Raw genomic sequence first — 23,955 nt, 5'->3', positions numbered from 1 at the left:
ATACTCCTGCAGAATCAGCACTAACTTCCTATTATAGCTAGATCCATTTTTAAAATCTCACTGTTTAGATATAGAGTCCTACTTGACTTGAACGCCTCTTTTATGTTTTTTCATATTTACTCTGATCTGCTGTTAGGGAGCTGCTAGTAATTCATAGGATATGGCCTGAAACACCTGGCAGCCATTTGATTGTCTACTAGCACAGTACTTATCTTACAGATTTCATAATTTTGGGCATGCAGATTACAAACTTTCTTTTGGAAGTTTCTTAACTATATGCCTTATGAGTTTTTTTAAATCCTCATTGAGAATTAGTTCATGTTTTGTATTAGTTTTGTTTTATCAGTATTTTATAATGTTGTTAGTCTTTTGTAATGCATATATCATAGAACCCAGCCAATGGGGATGTACAAGCCAGTGCATTTCTTTGTGCTGGTCCTGAGCCCGAATAAATGGGGAGGGTTGCATCAGGAAGGGCATCCGGCATAAAATTTTGCCAAATCATACATGTGGACAACAGTACAGATATACATACCAGATCGGTCGTGGCCCGGGTTAACAAAGACAGGGTGCTGGCGGAAATTGGGCTACTGTTGGCTAAAGGAGGAGAAGAGGGGGAAGGCATGCCCAAAGGCAGGTAAAGGCTAGTACTGTTATATTGAGGGTCGGAACTTTGAATTTTGGCAGTATGACTGGCATAGCGAGAGAGTTAGCTGATATGATGGACCGACGGAAGGTTGGTATATTGTGTGTGCAAGAGACAAGATGGAAGGGGAGCAAGGCTAGGTGTATTGAAGGTGGGTTCAAATTGTTTTATCATGGTGTGGATGGGAGGAGAAATGGCATAGGGGCTATCCTGAAGGAACAGTATGCTAAGAGCGTTTTGGAGGTGAAAAGAGTATCGGATAGAGTGATGTTTATGAAGCTGGAAACTGATGGTGTAATGATGAATGTTGTTAGTGCATATGCTCCACAAGTTGGGTGTGCAATAGATGAGAAAGAAAAATTTTGGAGTGAGTTGGACGAAGTGATGATGACTGTACCCAAGGGTGAGAGACTGGTGATTGGAGCAGATTTCAATGGGCATATTGGTGAAGGGCACAGAGGGGATGAGGAAGTGATGAGTAGGTATGGTGTAAAGCAAAGGAATGCAGAAGGTCAGATGGTAGTAGCTTTTGCGAAAAGGATGGACATGGCTGTGGTGAATACGTATTTTAACAAGAGGGAGGAGCATAGGGTGACATACAAGAGTGGAGGAAGATGCACACAGGTGGATTATATCTTATGTAGAAGGGCCAGTCTGAAGAAGATTGGAGACTGTAAAGTGGTGGCAGGGGAAAGTGTAGTTAGACAGCATAGGATGGTGGTTTGTAGGATGACATTGGTGATCAAGAAGAGGAGGATGAGTGTGAGGGCAGCACCAAAGATCAAATGGTGGAAATTGAAAAAGGGTAATTGTGAGGTGGAGTTCAGGGAAGAGTTAAGACAGGCAATGGGTGGCAGTGAAGAGTTACAGAATAGCTGGGTAACTACAGCAGAAGTAGTAAGGGAGATGGCTAGAATGGAGCTTGGTGTGACATCTGGAAAGAGGAAGGAGGACAAGGAGACCTGGTGGTGGAATGAAGAAGTACAGGAGAGTATACAGAGAAAGAGGTTGGCGAAGAAGAAGTGGAACTGTCAGAGAGATGAAGAAAGTAGACAAGAGTATAAGGAGATGAGGTGCATGGCAAAGACAGAGGTGGCGAAGGCTAAGGATAAGGCGTATGAAGAGTTGTATGAAAGGTTGGACACTAAGGAGGGAGAAAAGAACTTGTACCGATTGGCTAGACAGAAGGACCAATATAGTAAAGATGTGCAGCAGGTAAGGGTGATAAGGGATAATGAGGGAAATGTACTCACAAGCGAGGAGAGTGTGTTGAGCAGATGGAAAGAGTACTTTGAGGGGCTGATGAATGAAGAGAATGAGAGGGAGAGAAGTTTGAATGATGTGCGGAGAGTGAATCATGAAGTGCAGTGGATTAGCAAGGAGGAAGTAAGGATAGCTATGAAGAGGATGAAGAATGGAAAGGCTGTTGGTCCAGATGACATACCTGTGGAAGCATGGAGGTATTTAGGTGAAATGGCAGTGGGGTGTTTAACTAGATTGTTTAATGAAATCTTGGAAAGTGAGAGGATGCCTGAGGAATGGAGAAAAAGTGTTTTGGTACCGATTTTTAAGAATAAAGGTGATGTGTAGAGCTGTAGTAACTACAGAGGGATTAAACTGATCAGTCACAGCATGAAGTTATGGGAAAGAGTAGTGGAAGCTAGGTTAAGAAGGGAGGTGATGATTACCAATCAGCAGTATGGTTTCATGCCAGGAAAGAGCACTACAGATGCGATGATTGCTCGGAGAGTGTTGATGGAGAAGTGAACAGAAGGTCAGAAGGAGTTGCATTGTGTCTTTGTCGACTTAGAGAAAGCATATGACAGGGTGCCTAGAGAGGAGTTCTGGTATTGTATGAGGAAGTCGGAGTGTCAGAGAAGTATATAAGAGTGGTACAGGATATGTACAAAGGTAGTGTGACAGCAGTGAGGTCTGCGGTGGGAGTGACAGATGCGTTTAAGGTGGAGGTGGGATTACATCAAGGATCAGCTCTGAGCTCTTTCTTATTTGCAATGGTGATGGACAGGTTGACAGACGAGATGGGACAGGAGTCCCCGTGGACTATGATGTTTGCAGATGACATTGTGATCTGTAGTGAGAGTAGGGAGGAGTGGAGGAAACACTGGAGTGGAGGAGATATGCTCTAGAGAGAAGAGGAATGAACGTCAGCAGGACTAAGACAATATATGTGTGTGAATGAGAGGGGGGATAGAGGAATGGTGAGGATGCAGGGAGTAGAGGTGGCGAAGGATGATGAGTTTAAATACTTGGGATCAACAGTTCAGAGTAATGGTGAGTGTGGAAGAGAGGTGAAGAAGAGAGTACAGGCAGGATGGAGTGGGTGGAGAAGAGTGTCAGGAGTGATTTGTGACAGACGAGTACCAGTAAGAGTGAAAGGGAAGGTCTAAAAGAGGGTAGTGAGATGAGCTATGTTATATGGTTGGAGACAGTGGCATTGACAGAAAGGCAGGAGTCAGAGATTGACATGGCAGAGCTGAAGATGTTAAGATTTGCACTGGGTGTGATGAGGATGGATAGGATTAGGAATAAGTATATTAGAGGGTCAGCCCAGGTTGGAAGGTTTGGAGACAAAGCCAGAGAGGCAAGATTACGTTGGTTTGGACATGTGCTGAGGTGGGATGCAGAGTATATTGGGAAAAAGATGCTAAGGATGAAACTGCCAGGTAACAGGAAAAGAGGAAGGCCTAAGATAAGGTTTATGGATGTGGTAAGAGAGGACATGCAGGTGGTTGGTGTGACAGAGCAAGATGCAGAGGACAGGAAGAAATGGAAACAGTTGATCCGCTGTGGCGCCCCTAAAGGGAGCAGCTGAAAGAAGAAGAAGAAGATATCACAGAGTTTCAAATTTATTCATTCATTCATCATTCTGCTTTCATACACTATGCTATTTGTCTTTTAAATATGTTAAGCTTGGTGCTTTAAGTAGTTACATAAATAAATATTGAATGTAGTCATATAGTGCTATAAGTAGCTACATAAGTAAGTATTAAATGTAGTTATATAGTGCTATAAGTAGCTACATAAGTAAATATTAAATGTAGTTATACAGTGCTATAGGTGGCTACATAAGCAAATATTAAATGTAGGTGTACAGTGCTATAAGTAGCTACATAAGTAAGTATTAAATGTAGTTGTACAGTGCTATAAGTAACTACCTAAGTATTAAATGTAGTTGTACAGTGCTATAAGTAGCTACATAAGTAAGTATTAAATGAAGCTGTACAGTGCTATAGGTAGCTACATAAGTAAATATTAAATGTAGTTATATTGTGCTATAAGTAGCTACATAAGTATTAAATGTAGTTATATAGTGCTATAAGTAGCTACATAAGTAGATGTTAAATGTAATTATATAGAGCTATAAGTATCTACATAATTAAATATTAAATGTAGTTATATAGTACTATAAGTAGCTATATAAGTAAATGTTAAATGTAGTTGTATAGTGCTATAAGTACCTATGTAAGTAAATATTAAATGTAGTTATAGAGTGATATAGGTCGCTACATAAGTGAATATTAAATGTAGTTGTATAGTGCTATAAGTAGCTACATAAGTAAATATTAAGTGTAGTTGTATAGTGCTATACGTAGCTACATAACTAAATATTAAATGTAGTTGTATAGTGCAATAAATTGCTACATAAGTAAGTATTAAATGTAGTTGTATAGGGCAATAAGTAGCTACATAAGTAATTATTAACTGTAGTTGTACAGTGCTATAAGTACTTACATTCTTCTTCTTCTTCTTTCTGCTGCTCCCATCAGGGGTTGCCACAGCAGATCAAATGTTTCCATTTTTTTCCTGTCCTCTGCATCTTGCTCTGTCACACCAACCACCTGCATGTCCTCTCTCACCATATCCATAAACCTTATCTTAGGCCTTCCTCTTTTCCTGTTACCTGGCAGCTTCATCCTTAGCATCTTTTTCCCAATATACTCTGCATCCATCCTCAGCACATGTCCAAACCAATGTAATCTTGCCTCTCTGGCTTTGTCTCCAAACCTTCCAACGTGGGCTGACCCTCTAATATGCTTATTCCTAATCCTGTCCATCCTCATCACACCCAATGCAAATCTTAACATCTTCAACTCTGCCACATCAAGCTCTGACTCCTGCCTTTTTGTCAATGCCACTGTCTCCAACCCATATAACATAGATGGTCTAACTACCCTCTTGTAGACCTTCCCTTTCACTCTTACTGGTACTCGTCTGACACAAATCACTCCTGGCACTCTTCTCCACCCACTCCATCCTGCCTGTACTCTCTTCTTCACCTCTCTTCCACACTCACCATTACTCTGAACTGTTGATCCCAAGTATTTAAACTCATCCACCTTTTCCACCTCTACTTCCTGCATCCTCACCATTCCTTTATCCTCCCTCTCATTCACACACATATATTCTGTCTTAGTCCTGCTGACCTTCATTCCTCTTCTCTCTAGAGCATATCTCCACCTCTCCAGGGTCTCCTCCACCAGTTCCCTACTCTCACTACAGATCACAATGTCATCTGCAAACATCATAGTCCACGGGGACTCCTGACTGATCTCGTCTGTCAACCTGTCCATCACCATTACAAATAAGAAATGGCTCAGAGCTGAAACTTGATGTAATCCCACCTCCACCTTAAACGCATCTGTCACTCCCACCGCAGACCTCACCGATGTCACACTACCCATGTACATATCCTGTACCACTCTTACATACTTCTCTGATACTCCCGACTTCCTCATACAATACCAGAACTCCTCTCTAGGCACCCTGTCATATGCTTTCTCTAAATCCGCAAAGACACAGTGCAACTCCTTCTGACATTCTCTGTACTTCTCCATCAACACTCTCAAAGCAAACATCACATCTGTAGTGCTCTTTCCTGGCATGAAACCATACTGCTGATCACTAACAATCACCTCCCCTTCTTAGCCTAGCTTCCACTTCTCTTTCCTATAACTTCATGCTGTGACTGATCAATTAAATCCCTCTGTAGTTACTACAGCTCTGCACATCACCCTTATTCTTAAAAATCGGTACCAAAACACTTTTTCTCCATTCCTCAGGCATCCTCTCACTTTCCAAGATTTCATTAAACAATCTAGTTAAATACTCCACTGCCATTTCACCTAAACACCTCCATGCTTCCACAGGTATGTCATCTGGACCAACAGCCTTTCTGTTCTTCATCCTCTTCATAGCTATCCTTACTTCCTCCTTGCTAATCCACTGCACTTCATGATTTACTATGCGCACATCATCCAACCTTCTCTCCCTCTCATTCTCTTCATTCATCAGCCCCTCAAAGTACTCTTTCCATCTGCTCAACACACTCTCCTTGCTTGTGAGTACGTTTCCCTCATTATCCTTTATCACCCTTACCTGCAGCACATCTTTACTATATTGGTCCGTCTGTCTAGCCAATCGGTACAGGTTCTTTTCTTCCTCCTTAGTGTCCAACCTTTTATACAACTCAACATACGCCTTATCCTTATGCTTAGTGCTATATGTAGCTACATAAGTAAATATTAAATGTAGTTGTACAGTGCTATAAGTAGCTACATAAATAGATATTAAATGTAGTTGTGCAGTGCTATAAGTAGCTACATAAGTAAATATTAAATGTAGTTGTACAGTGCTATAAGTAGCTACATAAGTAAATAAATATAGTTGTACAGTGCTATAAGTAGCTAAATAAGTAAATATTAACTGTAGTTGTACAGTGCTAAAAGTACCTACATAATTATGTATTAAATGTAGGCATACAGTGCTATATGTAGCTACATAAGTAAATATTAAATGTAGTTATACAGTGCAATAAGTAGCTACATAAATAAATATTAAATGTAGTTGTACAGTGCTATAAGTAGCTACATAAGTAAATATTAAATGTAGTTGTACAGTGCTATAAGTAGCTACATAAGTAAATATTAAATGTAGTTGTACAGTGCTATAAGTAGCTAAATAAGTAAATATTAAATGTAGTTGTACAGTGCTATAAGTAGCTACATAAATAAATATTACATGTAATTTTACAGTGATATAAGTAGGTACATAAGTAAATATTAAATGTAGTTGTACAGTGCTATAAGTAGCTACATAAATAAATATTAAATGTAGTTGTGCAGTGCTATAAGTAGCTACATAAATATTAAATGTAGTTGTACAGTGCTATAAGTAGCTACATAAGTAAATATTAAATGTAGTTGCACAGTGCTATAAGTAGCTACATAAGTAAATATTAAATGTAGTTGTACAGTGCTATAAGTAACATAAATAAATATTAAATATAGTTGTACAGTGCTATAAGTAGCTATATAAATGTAGTTGCACAGTGCTATAGGCAGCTACACAAGTAAATATTAAATGTAGTTATATAGTGCTATAAGTAGCTACATAAGTAGATATTAAATGTAGTTATATAGAGCTATAAGTAGCTACATAATTAAATATTAAATGTAGTTATATAGTACTATAAGTAGCTATATAAGTGAATGTTAAATGTATTTGTATAGTGCTAAAAGTAGCTACATAAATGAGTATCATATGTAGTTGTATAGTGCTATAAGTGGCTACATAAGTAATATTAAATATAGTTATATAGTGCTACAATGGGCTACATAAGCAAATATTAAATGTAGTTCTATAGTGCTATAAGTAGTTACAGAAGTAAATATTAAGTGTAGTTTTATAGTGCTATAAGTAGCTACATAAGTAAATATTAATTGTAGTTGTATAGTTCAATAAGTAGCTACATAAGTAAGTATTAAATGTAGTACAGTGCTATAAGTAGCTACCTAAATAAATATTAAATGTAGTTGTACAGTGCTATAAGTAGTTACATAAATAAATATTAAATGTAGTTGTGCAGTGCTATAAGTAGCTACAAAAGTAAATATTAAATATAGTTGTACAGTGCTATAAGTAGCTACATAAATAAATATTAAATGTAGTTGTACAGTGCTCTAAGTAGCTACATAAGTAAATATTAAAATGTAGTTGTACAGTGCTATAAGTTGCTACATAAGTAAATATTAACTGTAGCTGTACAGTGCTAAAAGTACCTACATAAGTAGGTATTAAATGTAGGTGTACAGTGTTATATTTAGCTACATAAATAGATATTAAATGTAGTTGTACAGTGCTATAACTAGATACATAAGTAAATATTAAATGTAGTTGTACAGTGCTATAAGTAGCTACATAAGTAAATATTAAATGTAGTTTTACAGTGCTATAAGTAGCTCCATAAGTAAATATTAAATGTAGTTGCACATTGCTATAAGTAGATACATATGTAAATATTAAATGGAGTTGTACAGTGCTATAAGTAGCTACATAAGTAAATATTAAATGTAGTTCTACAGTGCTATAAGTATCTGCATAGGTAAATAATGTAGTTATATAGTGCTATAAGTCGCTACATAAGTAAATATTAAATGCAGTTGTATCATAATATTACTGCCATCTTGTGCATCTTTCTTGTCCTACTGCACATCAAGGAACACTGCCCTCTAGCTGTAGTGCCTAGGTTACTTTTGGAATGAGCAGTGTATAATGCTGCTCTAGTTGTGCCATTCATTCCACTACCTGGTATAGATTGAGCATAAACTGAGAGACAGCTATCAAAAACAGACAACTACCAAGTTAGTATTCAGGTTAGTGTGTGAGTCACGGTCTGCAGTAAACATTATATGCAGTGAAAATGGGATTCAAAATCTCGACTATCTTCTTTCAGATTTTTTTGGTTATTCATGTGTTACCTGGGTAGGATTACCACATGAAAGGGTCAGCCTTCAGGAGGAATTTCAGAATGCTGCCTGATTAAGTGACTTACTGTGCAAGAGAAGGAAGGGGGGAAATGATATCCTGAACTATGGGGTACAACTCATTAGTAATTCATAGACTTAACCCTGCTTGCTAAACTATCAGACAGTAGAATATCAGTGTAACAACCACAGATGCAAAGAATCATATAGCTATAGCAGATTAATAATCTCTGACTAAATAGAAAGTTAGCTAGGAACAGGAATTTATTTCTCATGGATTGTTCTTTGTTAAGTTACGACAAATTTAGATTGGGAATCTTACCTGCAGTATAATAGGGTGTGTGTTAACAGAAAGAGTGTATAAAAGGCGTAATTTGTCTTTCTCAGTAAAATGTTTCATGAGAATACTACCGGCATCCAGTACTTCTACATAGCGACGCACTATCCTGTCCAAAAGTCGCTGAGATGGACACCAAAGCATAGGACTGGAGAGACCCTAAGGGGAAAAAAGTGGTAATGTGACAATCAGAATAACATCATACTGGACAGCACAATTATTTGCACAGTGTTAATTAATATTACATTTTATATGTAACTTAGAAAATAATGTCATGATTGATTTTAACTTTAGAATTTGTTTCTTGATTAAAAGTCTGAGTCAGACGTTATTTTGTTGAGCACAACTATTTCCTTAATCCTTGCTGTCTAGGCTGTTTCTAAACTTGCCATCTGTCTTGCAAGAATTTGCAGTGTTGTATAGCTGTTGCAGTTTTAGGTTTCAGAAAATGCTTTGTGAGGTAGGATACCTCAGTAATATAAAAATCCCAGCTAGATCTGTGGGTCTGATTTACTTTAACCATTTTACAGTTCATTGTTTCCCAAAAGTTTCTGTGCCTGTTTATGACCACTTCTGGCTATTTTTGCTCCAGCTATAAGGACTACATCTCTGAAATGACTTGGCATATTCTAAAGAAATTCTTAGAGAGAATGATATTGTGTTGCTCATTAAATACCATTAGCTTGTGCTCCCACCTCTAGAGACAATACAGCAGCTGGATTCTGAATTTTAATGTGGACATTTTCTTTTTGAAGTCATGTTTTCTGCCTTAACATTTTTTTTGTTTTTAGGTTTGAAATTATAATAATAGCACTACATATCAATTTCTGTGTTGTTGTTATCTCTATATCTCTCTAGCTGTAGATATATAGATATGGAAAACATGGGGATCTGGTGTGCAATAGATGAAAACTCTTTTCCTGTGTCTACTATGGGTTGAAGGAACAAGATTCATGATAAATGGTGAAGCCACAAGAGTTTAGGTAGCTTGCAGAGGATTTTATGAAGGGAGATTCTTGCAGAGCTGTAGCTGACTCATCAAGCATCCAGAGTATTTCCTTATCAGGCACCACTGAACTGTAAGCTGAGGAGAAAAAAAAGAGGTCCTTTCTTTCTGACACTCAGTTCTTAAGTCCAGGTCCATTCTCTCAGAGAGAGTAAAAAAAATTCCTGTCATTCTATTTTCAAAACAATAGCCACCCATTTACTTGCTTCATTTGTAGTAAATGACTTGCTCAAGGGTCTATATTATAACAATGAAAAGACAAGAACGCGAACGCCCACATGAGCGAAAATGCCAGGAATCGAAAGTGTGATTGTGGGGTGGTGTTACAGTAAAGAGTGGGATATTTGCCCTTTCCTGACTGCAGTGTGACCTTGGAGTTGGAATATATAGTTAGCAGGGGGGGGGGGGGCACAGCCTCCCACAATAGCAAGCTTGATTACCAGCATTTTTGCATGTGACTGCGGTTTTGTCTTTTCGTTGTTATAATACAGACCCCTTGCTCAACATGCAGTCTGTAGAAGCAGTACGGGGATTTATTTATGTACTGAACTGCTGGTACAGAATCTATGCCAGTAGTGCACTACTGATCAATTGGCATCTCCCAATTGTGCTACCCTAACATCTTACACCAGAGTGACTGCTCCCCTCCCTCCCACCTTAGTTATGCTACTGGATTCTTGTGAAAGGTTTTCTCCTATAGTTGCTGCAGTAAATGTTATTGTCCTTTAGTGGCTCAGTGAAGATTTGTATTAAGATTTGTTAGTTTTGTAATTTATCTCTGCTTTTTACTTAGTTTATTTTTAGTTAGTTCAGACAATTAGCATCAGGCCCATTTTCCTGGAAATGTCATTTTTTGATTAACAAGTTGCAGTTACTGCTCTCTTTAGTGTTGTATTCTTCTGTTTTATTTATTTATTTATTTGTTTTTGTTCTAATAAGAATGAATTTAATATCAGAGAGTTGATTTGGGGTGGGCAGTGTTTTTTGAGAGGTTTTCTGTTTGGATTTTGTATGTGTAGTGTGCACACTGTTCTTTTTTTGCATTGTAGTGATTTGGAAATGTGATATCTATTTCAGTTTATGTGCCATTTTTAAATTAAACTAAGGCTGGAATTCTGAAGGTTTTTTTTGTACGGAGTAAAACGCTACACCAAATAGTTACCCCATTCCCAAATATAGAAACAAATGCTCTATCAATCCTGAACTGGCATATGCTAATGAAGACTGATGGAGCCCTTTTTCTGATTAAAAAACTGGAATTGAGCTTGTACTGCTAAAACACTTCAGAATGCAATGTAAAACCATTAAAGCAGTAAAGTAGCTCACTGAAGATACTTGTCAGTTTTGTCATTGGTACAGATCCACCTGTAAGAGGGAATTAGTAGATAAGTACATGGTGAAAAACCACATTGCCTGGAGTACTAGTCCTACATGCAGGTGAACTGATACTGCAGATCGAAGGGAGTCAACTGAGGTGAGGATGGGGCTGGGGGCATCCAAGGACCGCACACATGCATGGTAGTGTTATGTGAGCTATCCTATATTTTCAATGGATATAACTCTAGATTACATGCATAAATTATGTTCCAAGTCTGCATTAGAAAGAAACCTATCAGCATGACCTTCCTTTTTTTTTTTAATAATTTTTATTTTTATTTTTACATTAATAAATGTCACAAATAAAAACTATCTTACAACATGACTGTATATATATATATATATATATATATATATATATATATATATATATATATATATACATATGTTATACATTGATATCAAATACCACAGGATACAGGTCATACAGCATATCTATTTACACTATGTACATAGATGCTTTCACTGTTAGTTCCACAGTTATATAGACAGTATATACATTCGTAATATCCAAGTTATTATTTAATATCCAAACTTGTATGTGTTCTTTGGTTCCATTATAGTGTATTTCTAAGTTGCTGTGTGATGAATTATGCTAATATGATATTAAAGGTTTGTTCCTAAATCTCTCTGGATTTCATGTTTTTGTTTGTTTTATCTATTACTATTTTATGACCTAAAAGGTGTTGTATAGCTACTTGTTTAAACCCATCCCAAGAGATATTTATCGTATCTAGCCATTTAAACGCTATATACAGTTTCATTAGTGGGAAAATTGTTAAAAGTGTATTTGCTTGTTTTCTTGGTATGTTGGGTGGGAGAATGTGTAATAGAGTGAATTCCCAAGTTAATGTTGATGTTTGATAACCTGTTTTTTGTAATTGTACCTTGAGAGAGTTCCAGAGCTTATAGACACATTTACAGGTCCAAAATACATGGATTAAGTCAGCTATCTGGTCCTTACAGTGTGGGCAGAAAGGTGATTTTGATGTGTTAAATTTGTGTAGGATTACAGGTGTAAAATAAGCATTATTATTGATCATGAGCTGAGTGTATGCTAACTTTTTGAGGGGTATAATCTTCAGTGTTAGATTGATTGCCTGGCTTATTTGCTGATCATCTATGGATGGTTTAATTTTTCTCCAGTAGTCAGAGAAGAGGAGGTCTTTCTGGTATTTGATTTCATTTATCATTTTATATGAATTAGTAATAGTTTTCTTTGTTGTGATAATAGTGTTTCAAAACCTGCTACAAGTTTCTATGTCACTATTGGTCATAGTAACATTTTGGAAGTAACTGGAACACAGTTCTTTGATTTGTCTTAGGATTATTATGTGTGATTTAGGGAGGTTTAAGTTGGCCCTCATTTCTTGTATTGAACAGTTAAGGTAGGGCTAAATATCTTGGATTGTTTCATCTTTCAGTCTGGGAAAAGGAGCTAAGTCCAGCATCTTATTGTTTATTTTTAAATTTGGGTTTTCATGAAGGGGTTGCAGTATTGTCATGGCTTGTCTAAGGTTCAAGAATTGAAAGAGTTTTTGCGCTAAGTTGATAGAATGTTTTAAGGGCTCTGTAATGTTATATGTTTGTATTTCTTTCTTCTTCATGAATGGAAGTGCTTTGGGATTGAAACCTAGAGCTTTAATATATCTATAATAGATTGTCACCCAAAGAGGAGACCAATTTTCCATTGACGGGTTATGTTCAGCTGTTCTTAATATTCTGTTAGTGTTAATAATCGAGTAGTACATTTTAAAATCTGGCAAATTTAGTCCTCCTTTGCTTTTTGGGAGTGTTAATTTTGGATAGGAGATTCTGTTTTTTTTTTTGGGTTCCCATATAAATTTTGCTAGGAAGGTATGAATTTGTTTGAAGAATTTATTATGTATTGTTGTCTGTGATGTTATGAATATATACATTAGTCTAGGTAAAATGTTCATTTTGATTATTGATACTTTGGCCAAGAATGGGAGTTTTAGGTTGTTCCATCTTTTACAGACTTGCATTATATTTTGCTATTTAAGGTTTACATTGTGTTGGTAGAAGTCTTTGTTATTCTGGAAAAAGGTGATTCCCAGGTATTTAGTTTCTTCTTTTATTTTTATTGTGTTTAACAATGGTATTAATGCGATGAGTTTGGGTGTTTTTAGGGGGAAAATATTAGTTTTATTAAGGTTTAGTTTGTAGTTAGACATAGTTGAGAAATGTTCAATTGCAGCTATTATTTTGTTTATATCTGAATTTAGTGTAGTGCAGTATATGTTCAGATCATTCGCAAATGCAGTGAGATATATTTTGAAGTTGTGTATTGATGGAGGATTGTGGTATGTATTTTGTTTAATGTATAGAAAGATTGGCTCTAGGTATAGGTTAAACAGGAAGGGTGATAATGGGCATCCTTGTCTTGTTCCATTTTTTATTAGGATCCTATTTGACCAAGTTTTATTTATATATAGAGATGTGTATGGGTTGCTATAGAGAGCTTGGATGATCTGAATGAAGTTATTGGCTATATTAAAGTAGGGTAGTGTTTGGAGTAAGAATTTTAGATTAAGCCTATCAAATGCCTTGTGGGTATCCACTACCATTGTGTAGATGTTGATATTGTATTGGTTAGCATAGGATATTAGTGCATCTAATGTTAATGTATTGTCACTAGTCTGTCTATGTGGTGTAAAACTGGATTGTTCTGGGGAAATGATTTTCTCTATCAGATTTTTCATTCTGTTTGCAAGTATAGAGGTAAATATTTTAGTATCTATATTTAAGAGGGAGATGGGTCTGTAGCTGTTGGGGTTTGGGTGGGTCTGCGTGTTCTTTTAATATAAAGATGGTTTTAGAGGCAATAAAGTGGATATAATTTATTTTATAGTTTATTATGTAATTCAGTGTATAGTATAGTAGTTTGGCTATCAAGGGGGAAAATGCTTGGAAAATTTGGATGTGAGTCCATCCGGACCAGGAGCCTTATGCGCTTTTAAGTGTTTGATTGTTGTAATAATTTCACTGATGGATATCGGTTCAGTTAGTTTTTTTTGTTGGTCTAAATTAAGTTTAGGGAATTTCAGTTTTTGAAGGAAAAGAGTTCTATCTTCCTTTGAGGTTTGTAGTATTTGCGCTCCATATATTTGAGAGTATATTTGTTCAGATGTTTTAATAATGTCTTAATTTTTTGTGTAGTTTTTGTCTCTGTAGTTTATTTCTGATATACTGGAGGCATTTTTGTGTTGGCAGATAATTCTGGCCAGAGCTCTAGATGGTATCTGAGCTTCTTCTGCGTAAGTGGCTAACATTCTCGCTTCCTAAAAAGATAGGTTCCTGGTTTCTAACATATATAAATCCCTTTGCAGTTTTAAAAGTTCTGCTTCTGTTTGGTTCTTAGGGTTATTTATTAGTTCTTTTTCAAGATGCTCTATTTTCCCTTTCAGTATATGCTCCTCTTTTAGTTGCATTTTTTTATAGTATGCTGCTTTTTTGATAAACAATCCTCTAATTTGTACTTTGGTTGCAGCCCATTCTATGTCAGTTGGTACTTGGGAGTTAGTGATATTTGTAAGAGCTATTTTTAGTATTGCTTCTGTTTCTTTTATTACATCCATTTTGGAAAGTAAATTAGGGTTTAATGGCCAATTACCTATATTCTCTAAATATATCTTTTTGTCCCAGTTAATGTTCAGTGTGATTTTGGAGTGATCTGAAAAGAACCTGGTATGTATAGTTATTGTTGGGTCCATGTTAATGAATATGTCAGAGATTAAGAAGAAGTCTATCCTTGACCACATTTTGTGGCATTGCGAATAGAATGTGAATTTCCCTGTTTTATCTGCACTGTTCCCATATTTAAAAGGGTCATATAGTTTGAAATCTTGTTTGAGTTCATTAAGGGCTAATGTGGCTTGTTTATTATGTGATTTGGTCAGATTAGATTTATCCTTTTCTGGGTTTTGATATATGTTCCAGTCACCTCCAGTCACTAGGTAGTGATCTTTAAATTGGTTTAAGGTTGGGTATAATGACATAAAAAAGTGTTGTTGGCTATTACAGGGTGCGTAAACATTAAGTACCATTATAGGTTTTGGTATTGTAGGACTACTAAATGTTACTTAACACCATCTTCCCTCCTTGTCAGCTTTGGTTTTAAGTATTTTTTCCTTAAATTGGTTTTTAATTATTATGGCAGCCCCAGCACTGTTTGTTTTCCCCTCTGAAGCTATAATTTGACTTTTCCATTTCTTTCTGCTAATTTCTGCCCATTGCTCTGCAGTCAAGTGTGTTTCTTGTATTAGTATGAGGTTGGCTGTGGTTTTTAATGTAAGGTGTAAGAATAGTTTTCTTTTCTTCTTGTTTTGGAGCCCTTTAACATTCCATGATTCTATTTCCCACATTTATTTATTAGGTGTATTCCGTAGATATGCCATGTATATTAGTTTCGTTTTGTTATCTTCGTATGTATTACTGTGTGATGGTTTAGGAAAGCATCTATTTATCCCCGTCCCTACTCTGTGCCTAACCACTATATCCCTGGACCAGGAATAATCAGGGGGACGACGACGAAGGTTCATTATATGGTTTGCCTTTACGTCTAATCTTGGAATGTGTTTTCTTTTTAGATATAGATTTAACCCATATTATCCCCCCTGTGTTACTATAAACAATGTGGACAAAGCTGAACAAACTAGTTCCCTCAACAAACACTGCTACTTAATATCCCTAGCCTCTTCCAACATATTATTTATACAATTATGGCATGGCATTTAAGGTACAGCATGTATTGTTTTTGTATTGTGACTAATTCTTTCTAATAGTATTTTTAAAACAGCATATTAATATACATTCCTCAGTAAATTATAACAATATATGTACCATAGTTATATTGTTAAACAATCAATCTTGTCATTTTTACATTTTTCTTTCATTTGACTTCTTTTTCCTCCCCTTTATTTATTCAGATTTCGGCCTTCTTTGGTGCCTGTAATGTTTTTCCACATCAATCTGTGTGGGTTGTAAAATATATACTTGGCACCTATTTATCAGAGGTAGGAAGTATAGAGAGACATAAAAAGAAAAAAAAAAAACAGCTTAGCCAAACAGTCCTTCTGCTATAGTTAACATATTAAGGCTATATTTACATTACCCCAAGATTGTTAGGTTATTTTACTATTTTTCCTGAGATTACTTCTCTCCAGAATCTTTTAACACATTTCTAGTATTTATATAAAACATTTAACATTTTTTTCCCTTTTTTCCCAATATTAATCTATGAGCTAGCCTGTTTCTGACAGTTTATTTCTTGCCTATTATTTAAGGCTGGATTTTCATTCACCTACACAGTACTGGTATACTGTTTTAGTGAATGGTTCACTTCAACAGTACCTTATTTCTTCAAGGTTTTGCTTAAGTTGGTTGACATCTATGGTGCAGCTTTCTTCTTTTAGCTGGTGCAGATCAATTTTCATTTTTCAGGCAGTAAAATCTTTTGGAGCTTGATGAAATCCATTTTGTCTGATTGTTCTTAATGGAGTCCTCAAAATTGTAGAGGGACTGAATTTGCAGACCAGTGTTCCAGAAGGAGGCTCCTTCCTATATTCGCGAATCGGAAACGGCAGTTGATTTTTTGGTTCCTACCCAGGCTGCACTTCCTTTTCCTGTGTTCCTCATAGCTCACATCATGGATTTAAGGGCCTAGACAGCAAGGGGAAGCTTTCAGAGTTGGATCCCAGCTAGAGTGCTCGTGAATGGGGTCATTTTTTTCACCCAAGGGTCCTTTATCATTTTTTGTGGATTTATTTCACTTCTGAAGGTGGAATTTGCTTGAAAACAGACAGAAATGTCTCTTTTGCCTCTTTGGGGTTAGTGACCATGTATTTAACCTCTTTGATGTAGAAGATTAACTGATTTGGATATTTCATCTGGAATTTGATTTTTTTTCTATTAGGAGCCTGCAGTATGGAGATATTAGTTGTCTTGCTTGTCTTATTTGTATTGGGAGGTCTTGAGCAAAGGAGATTTTATTATTATTCCAGGTGAGTGTGCCTTTTTTCTTTACTGCCAGTATGATTTTATTTACATCTTGGTAGTTTAATATTTTAATATAGACAGGTCTTGGTTTCAGTGGTGTTTGCATTTACCTCAGGGCTCTGTGGGCTCTCTCTATTGTTATTTGCTGCATTTCTTCAGGTTCCTCTAGCAGGGAATTTATTATTTGCTTGATTGTTGGTATTAGATTGCTATGAAGTACAGTTTCAGGTATTCCTCTGATGATGATATTGTTCCTTCGAGATTTTGCTTCCAGGTCTGTTATTTTTGCTTGCAAGTTTTGTATTTCTTTGTCATGGGCATCAGTTCTTTGAGAAATAGAGTCTATTTTTATTTCATTTTCTATTATTTTGGACTCAGATTTTTCCATTCTGGATATTATTTGGCTAAATGAGTCACCAAAGGTTTGAAATTGTAATGTTAAGTCCTTTATTGCTTGCTAGCTAGGTAATAAGGCAGATTTTATGTCTTCCAGATTAGCTGGCTGGTCTGACTTGGATTTATTTGTAGTTTTAGAGCTGTCAGTTTGTTTAGTTGTCTTTCATCTTTTTGAAGTTGTGTCTTTCTCAGGTGAGGCTAGTACTGAGAATTTGGTCTTAGTTATTGTTGTTTCCATATTATTTTCCTCTTTTGACATCTTGCTGTATAGTGTTTTACCAATTTTGCAGTCAGATGCAGGGCCTTAGTAGCACATGGCTTAAGCTGTTATTCAGAATTCTTAGTTAATCCTGCTGTTTCTGAGCTGAATCTGTCACTTTTTCTTCCTCTTTTGTTTGCTGGATGATATTAGCAGTAAATATCTACAGTTATTTCTGTATTATTAATTCTGCGTTGCCTTCTGGGTTTGTTTTAATCCAGGGTATATCAGAGACCTAGGTGATAGCAGTGCTCACAGAACAGCGGCCATTTTGAACTCCCAGCATGACCTTCCTGTTGGCTGGATTTTGCATGCATGATGGGCAAGCTACCTATTATGCATCCATTCTCTCATCTGTCATGCAGGTGGCTCTGCAGTACAGGATGACCTCTCAAACATACAGCCTTATCTGTATGGCAGGTCTGGTGCTGCAGGCAGGCTCAGTACATGAGTACATGTATTGCCTTACAGAACTGTGCTGCCATACAGATTTTGACAAATTCAGCAGGTCTGCAGGGATATGGCAGGGATTGTACTGCCCCAGGAATGACTAATGAAATTCCTTAACATAGAATGCTTTATCTTGTTACCTGTACCTGGTATAGTAGGAATATATTGCAGTTCCTTGTTTGGTGCTGTGAGGAACAGTTTATGGTGTACACCACCCCCTGGGGTGATGTCATGCCTGGCAGAACAGGAATATAAATCAGAATCAGGACAGTGAAGCAGGATGGTGCAGACTCTCCACTATGCTGCCCAGCACATCTTCAGATCTGTGTCTAAGTATAGCTTTGGGTTTAGGGGTCTGTTTTAAGTGTGCTAGCATGCTTTTGGGTTTGTTTATTTCTCTTTATTTATGCATGTAGCATGTAAACTTACTTTTTTTACATTCTAATGAAATGGAAATCCAGCCCATGCTTTAGTTTTTTATTTTATATAGCATTTGTAAATTAACTAAGAGTAGGTTTGGGGTTATTTTATGTGGCACAGACAATTTTTAAAGGTATCATTGGACTTTGTACATGCACAGTGAATAAACATTTGCCTTAGTTTTTAGCATGTAATGTAAATATATTATGTTTAAGGGGATTTTTTAAAACATCTTTATTAAATTATCACTTAAGACATAGACACAAATATATAAATAGAAAAGAAAACAAATCATATTAACAGTTTTTTCATTTACATACATTATACATTGCATGTATGTTTTCTTTCTTTACAACTCTCATTTAGTTCAACATTACACAAATTATTCATTTCCTGCTTTCCCTTAAACCTTACTCCTTCCCCTGTTTATTATTCTGCATGTGATGTTCTGACAAATTCCATTTATTTCTATGCAATTTACTCCTTCCATTTCATAAGATCCATTTCCAGTTCTTTTACATCTTTTACAATAACCAGTACTAAAATACAGTTGGTTTAGATTTTGATTGCCATTTCCTTGTAATTGCTTTTTTGGTAGTCAATACAGTTAGACTTACAAAGGCCTTACTATATCTAGACAATTCAGATCCTGCATTCCGGCTCAAAAGAAACATTTCCTTCATCACAGTCATTTGCTTCACCAGTACTTCTGACAGTGTATTCTGTAGGGAATCTGCCATCTCATTATACTCCCAAAAACATATTTCCTGTTACCTCTTTCTTCCCCATCATACCTCCAACATTTACTATTCACCTTAGGATAAATTCTTTGAAGTCTGCTTGGGGTCTGAAAATGCTTATACATACATTTCCAAACAAAAATCCTAAAACCTCTGAACTGACTTTATTACATACTTGTGAGGCATACACAAGGCCTCCCATTGTTCCCTTGTGAATTGCTTTTCCAGTCTCTTTTCCCAGTCTTTTCCATTCTCTTCTGATTGATACTTATAGTTATCATGTGATAGTTTATATGCCCTACTAATTATCCTTTTTTTCGCAACAGCTTCTGTTCTATAGTCAACAAAACTCTACCAGAGCGGGTCTTTCACTTAGGACTCCCCTGGCCCTTTCTCTTTGACTATACTTTGATATCAATGCCTGATAGGGAAGGCAGTCTCTAACCTGCAGTCCAAACTTCTTTTTGGCCTCATCCCTCTCTATTACGTCTCCCTCTCTAGTTCCTTGCTCCTAATATCTTGGTTACTTTGCCAGTTTTCTCCAGTAAATTCTACCCCCTTCTTGTCTATTTTCCATACACCTACTTGCAGTCATCCATATTGGCAAAATGTTTATGAGAATTTTGAGCAGTTTTATTAACATGCCAAGTGAGTAAATAAACTGTTGTTGATATACCAAAAGTGTAGATAAATTCTGGTTGTGTGCCGATATATAGATAAACAAAAATGTATCTCACAATTTACTATATATATATATATATATATATATATATATATATGACAAGAAACCAGATAACCCAGAGGAGCGTAGGCTTCTAAACCACAATGAGACTGTTCAAATCTGTTTGTTTGTCTGAAAGCTACTATTTTTGGGCGTGAAAAAGCTCCACGATAATAAAAGATTTTATTGGAACGAATGGTTGGATTTATTGGGAGGTTTTGCTCGTTTTTAGAACCGTCTCATTGTGGTTTAAGCCTCTCGGCTCCTCTGGGTTATCTGGTTTCTTGTCATCTTTTGGGCTTGGTTGGTTTCTTGTTGATATATATATATATATATATATATATATATATATATATATATATATATATATATATATATATATATATGGGTCCTATTTGTGTTGTCGAAAGTACGGTTCATCGAACCATACTTTATCGAACATACTATAGTGAAAGTGCATTTTATCAAAAATGTACTTTCTCTAAAAAAAAAAAAAAAAAAAAACCCATGCAGTTTGCATGTACCGTTAGTTGTACATCAACGTATACTGTTGATGTACAACTAAGAAAACTCCTGTTGAGATCATGGTACAGTGGGGATAAGGGAATATTCCCTTCTCTCCACTGTAGTGCGATCTCGGAGCGAGAATAATAAAGTAGGGGGTGTGGGGGGGGGTGCAGGGGGGCCCCCTGCATAATGCTGCTTAGTTTATGTTTTTTTTACATTTTCCTGGTTTTGTTCTGCGAAAGTGCATTTTTGATACAATGCACTTTCGCAGAAGTGTGTTATCGGAAATACGGTCCAGTGAACCATATTTTTGATAATACAACATAGATATATATATATATATATATATATATATATATATATATATATACATATATATGTTAGTAAATGTGCATGCATATTTATACACACACACACACACACACACACACACACACACACACACACACACACACACACACTACACACACACACACACACACACACACACACACTCACACACACACACACACACACACACACACACACACACACACACAGTTTTAGTTCATAGTATCAACATTTGAAAGTCTGAACATTCTTTTTTGCTTGTTTGACAGCTTAAGAGACTGAAGTCTCCCTTGCTTAATGCTGGCTCTTATATGTGTGAGATTGTGATACAGCAGGGATTGGGAATTTGCCTTTTGTTGTGTGATTTTGGAGATCTAGCATATAAATATTAGGGAATATTTTTAGTTGTTTTCTGATTCAGTCTTTTTAGATACATTTTTTGTCATATATGAGCATTTGCTTTTTTTTTGCTGAAGTATTTTTATTAAAATTTTGAAAAAAAGCAAAGCTTACACAAAACATAAACATTAAAATACAATAAAATGCAGAAATATGATGAATCCATTGTCGCCTCACAGTTAGACGTTGCCCGTTCGATTCTCAGTAAGAGCGTTTTCTGTGTGGCGACATGCGTGAATGGGCGTTCCTTCGTTGAAGGTTGTGCGTGTTTGCCAGCCAGCACGTAAAAATCTACTGCCAATCATTAGCGGACCAGAGTTCTGCTGTGGCGACCCCTAACCGGGAAAAGCCGAAAGACACAACAACAACATAGTATTAAAGAATAAGTAAAATTGTAACCATTTACAATATATGCAAATACCTGAGACCAACAAGACACTAATTGACACAAAACAATTTTAACAACAGTCCATCGATGAAGATGACAATTCCATAAGGGCCAAAACCTTTGTCCAAGCATCTGCTTTTTCATTAGGTAATCATATAGATGTATATATATATATATATATATATATATATATATATATATATATATATATATATATATATGTGTGTGTGTGTGTATATATATGGAGAGAGAGAGAGAGAGAGGAATATTCAGAAATATGTGGTATTTATCCAAATGGATAATTAATGTGAGCCGGTATTTTTTTATTTTTTACCTAGTTTCACGGAATGTTGTTAGATTGGCTAGTTATGCATCTTAAATACATGTTTTGAGTTTAAGTGGAAAACATGCATTTAAGACACATATTTAGGCACATGCTATGAAACTAGATAAAGATAAAAAAAAACTAAAAAACACAGGCTTGCATTATTAGCACTTCACATAATGCATCACCTACTTCACATAATGTGAATATTTCTGAATACTGCACCATAGTTTTTGATCATGTTTATATTGCCATCCTGAATAATGCTGAAAACAACACTTAGATATTAGCTATGCACTGTAAAAGGCATATGTGTTTACATTTGATGATAGGAATGTATTTACTTACTTTTCTTAACCTCATTATTACTAAGGAAATGGCTGCATCGTGAATATGTATTTCATTTAAGCAGCTATCAAAGTTGTGTGCTTTGCTGCATTTAAAATGAAAAAAATGTAATTCTGAGACATAAATATTACTTTTAGGCAATATACTCAGTAAGCCAATTGGAGATGGGAATGGAACTGCAGGACCAAGAAAGAATGGCCCAGTGAGGAGTCATCATGTTGGCACCAGAAGAGTATGAATCATGAGAATGGGAGTGCCCACTCCTAGGGGTGAAGGCTGCCAAGGCCAAGAAGTGACAGGGATGCAGTCACTGGGAGACTGTGTGCTGTCTATGTATTCCTGACTTATGATCATGCATTTTATATCTGAACCCTTGGGCATTTTCCTGTTATCATCATGTTATCATGGATTTTTAACTATGGATGTCAGTTGGGCCACCTCTGCCCTCAGCAGGCATGTTTGCCCCAGGTCCTGTATGACATGTCACTCTGCATGTGGTGCATGATGCAGACCTGCACATCCACTGACTGATGTTAAAGGTTGTACACAGGTCAGGGAATGTCTTGGAGTCATGGCTGTGATGGCCACCTACAGGACTCTCCACTATGGTGAATGCATACAACTCATATGTAGTGTGCCTCACAGATGCTGTCTGAGGTAGTGGCATCTGTGTAGTTAGGTCCAGTGCTAAACCACAGGTAATGTCAGAAGTTTAGCCTGCCCATCCATAGTCATCTCATATATGGGAGATGTGTGCATGCCCTACAGTGATAGCATTGCTGAGAATGCTACTGTGTCATTGGACTGTACCATGTGCATGGTGTCATCACTGTCAGTCACACATGAAGCACTGACATCAGTCATGTGCTGACCTATTGTTTTGGACCCTTCACCAGTTGGACCTGTGAAAGCATAGAGATATAAAGACATACATCTGGAGCATTTCTCCTCAGGCCTCCGCTGAAAATTGGCTTTGTTCCAAGTCAGACTTTCATGGTAAACAAATGTTAAATAAATAAAATAAAATAAATAAGGATAACATAGCTGTGGCAGTTCTGGAACATATGTGCCATTTCCCCCAACCCATGGCACACATACTGCTACGGCAATTATTTGCATAGCATATGGGCATATCCCTATCCTATGGTACAAATTGTCAAGGCTGTAGAACAGACATGTATATGAGTTCTGCTGAATAACCCCTTAAAATGTGTGTAACATAATGGAATATGTTAGTACTAACTTGATGCAGTTGTCACCAGCCCAGCTCACTCATCTAAGCCATCACCAGGTAAAAGGCTTCTCTTGCCTACCCTGGGCAGGTTACCAGGAACTTCTCCACTTCAGAGCAAAGGATCATCCTTGCTGTGTTGATGCCAACACTAGGCTACCACAGTGATAGTACCACCGATTATCAACTCCAAACCTCATAGATGCTACTCCCCTTTAGCCCATACTAGTAAACACCTGGGACTATGGATTTGCTCTTTCCAACCATCTCTGT

The 23,955-nt window shown here is 36.5% G+C and overlaps 1 protein-coding gene across 2 annotated transcripts in view; it reads right to left on the bottom strand.

The window, feature by feature from the left end:
- DIPK2B (divergent protein kinase domain 2B) overlaps nt 1-23,955 on the bottom strand; it is a 200,518-nt gene that overhangs the window by 49,292 nt on the left and 127,271 nt on the right. The window contains exon 3 of one of the 2 annotated variants that reach the window (XM_044072371.1): nt 8,753-8,926. The exons of the other annotated variant lie outside the window; for it this stretch is intronic. Coding sequence (XP_043928306.1) covers nt 8,753-8,926 — 174 coding nt within the window. The remainder of the gene's footprint in view (nt 1-8,752; nt 8,927-23,955) is intronic. 2 annotated transcript variants of the gene reach the window in all.

Source organism: Protopterus annectens, chromosome 5.part0 (genome assembly GCF_019279795.1).
Source record: "Protopterus annectens isolate FY-2018-M chromosome 5.part0, PAN1.0, whole genome shotgun sequence".
Lineage (NCBI taxonomy): Eukaryota > Metazoa > Chordata > Ceratodontiformes > Protopteridae > Protopterus > Protopterus annectens.
The sequence above is the reverse complement of the archived record's forward strand: the minus strand, read 5'-3'. Positions and strand labels throughout refer to the sequence as shown.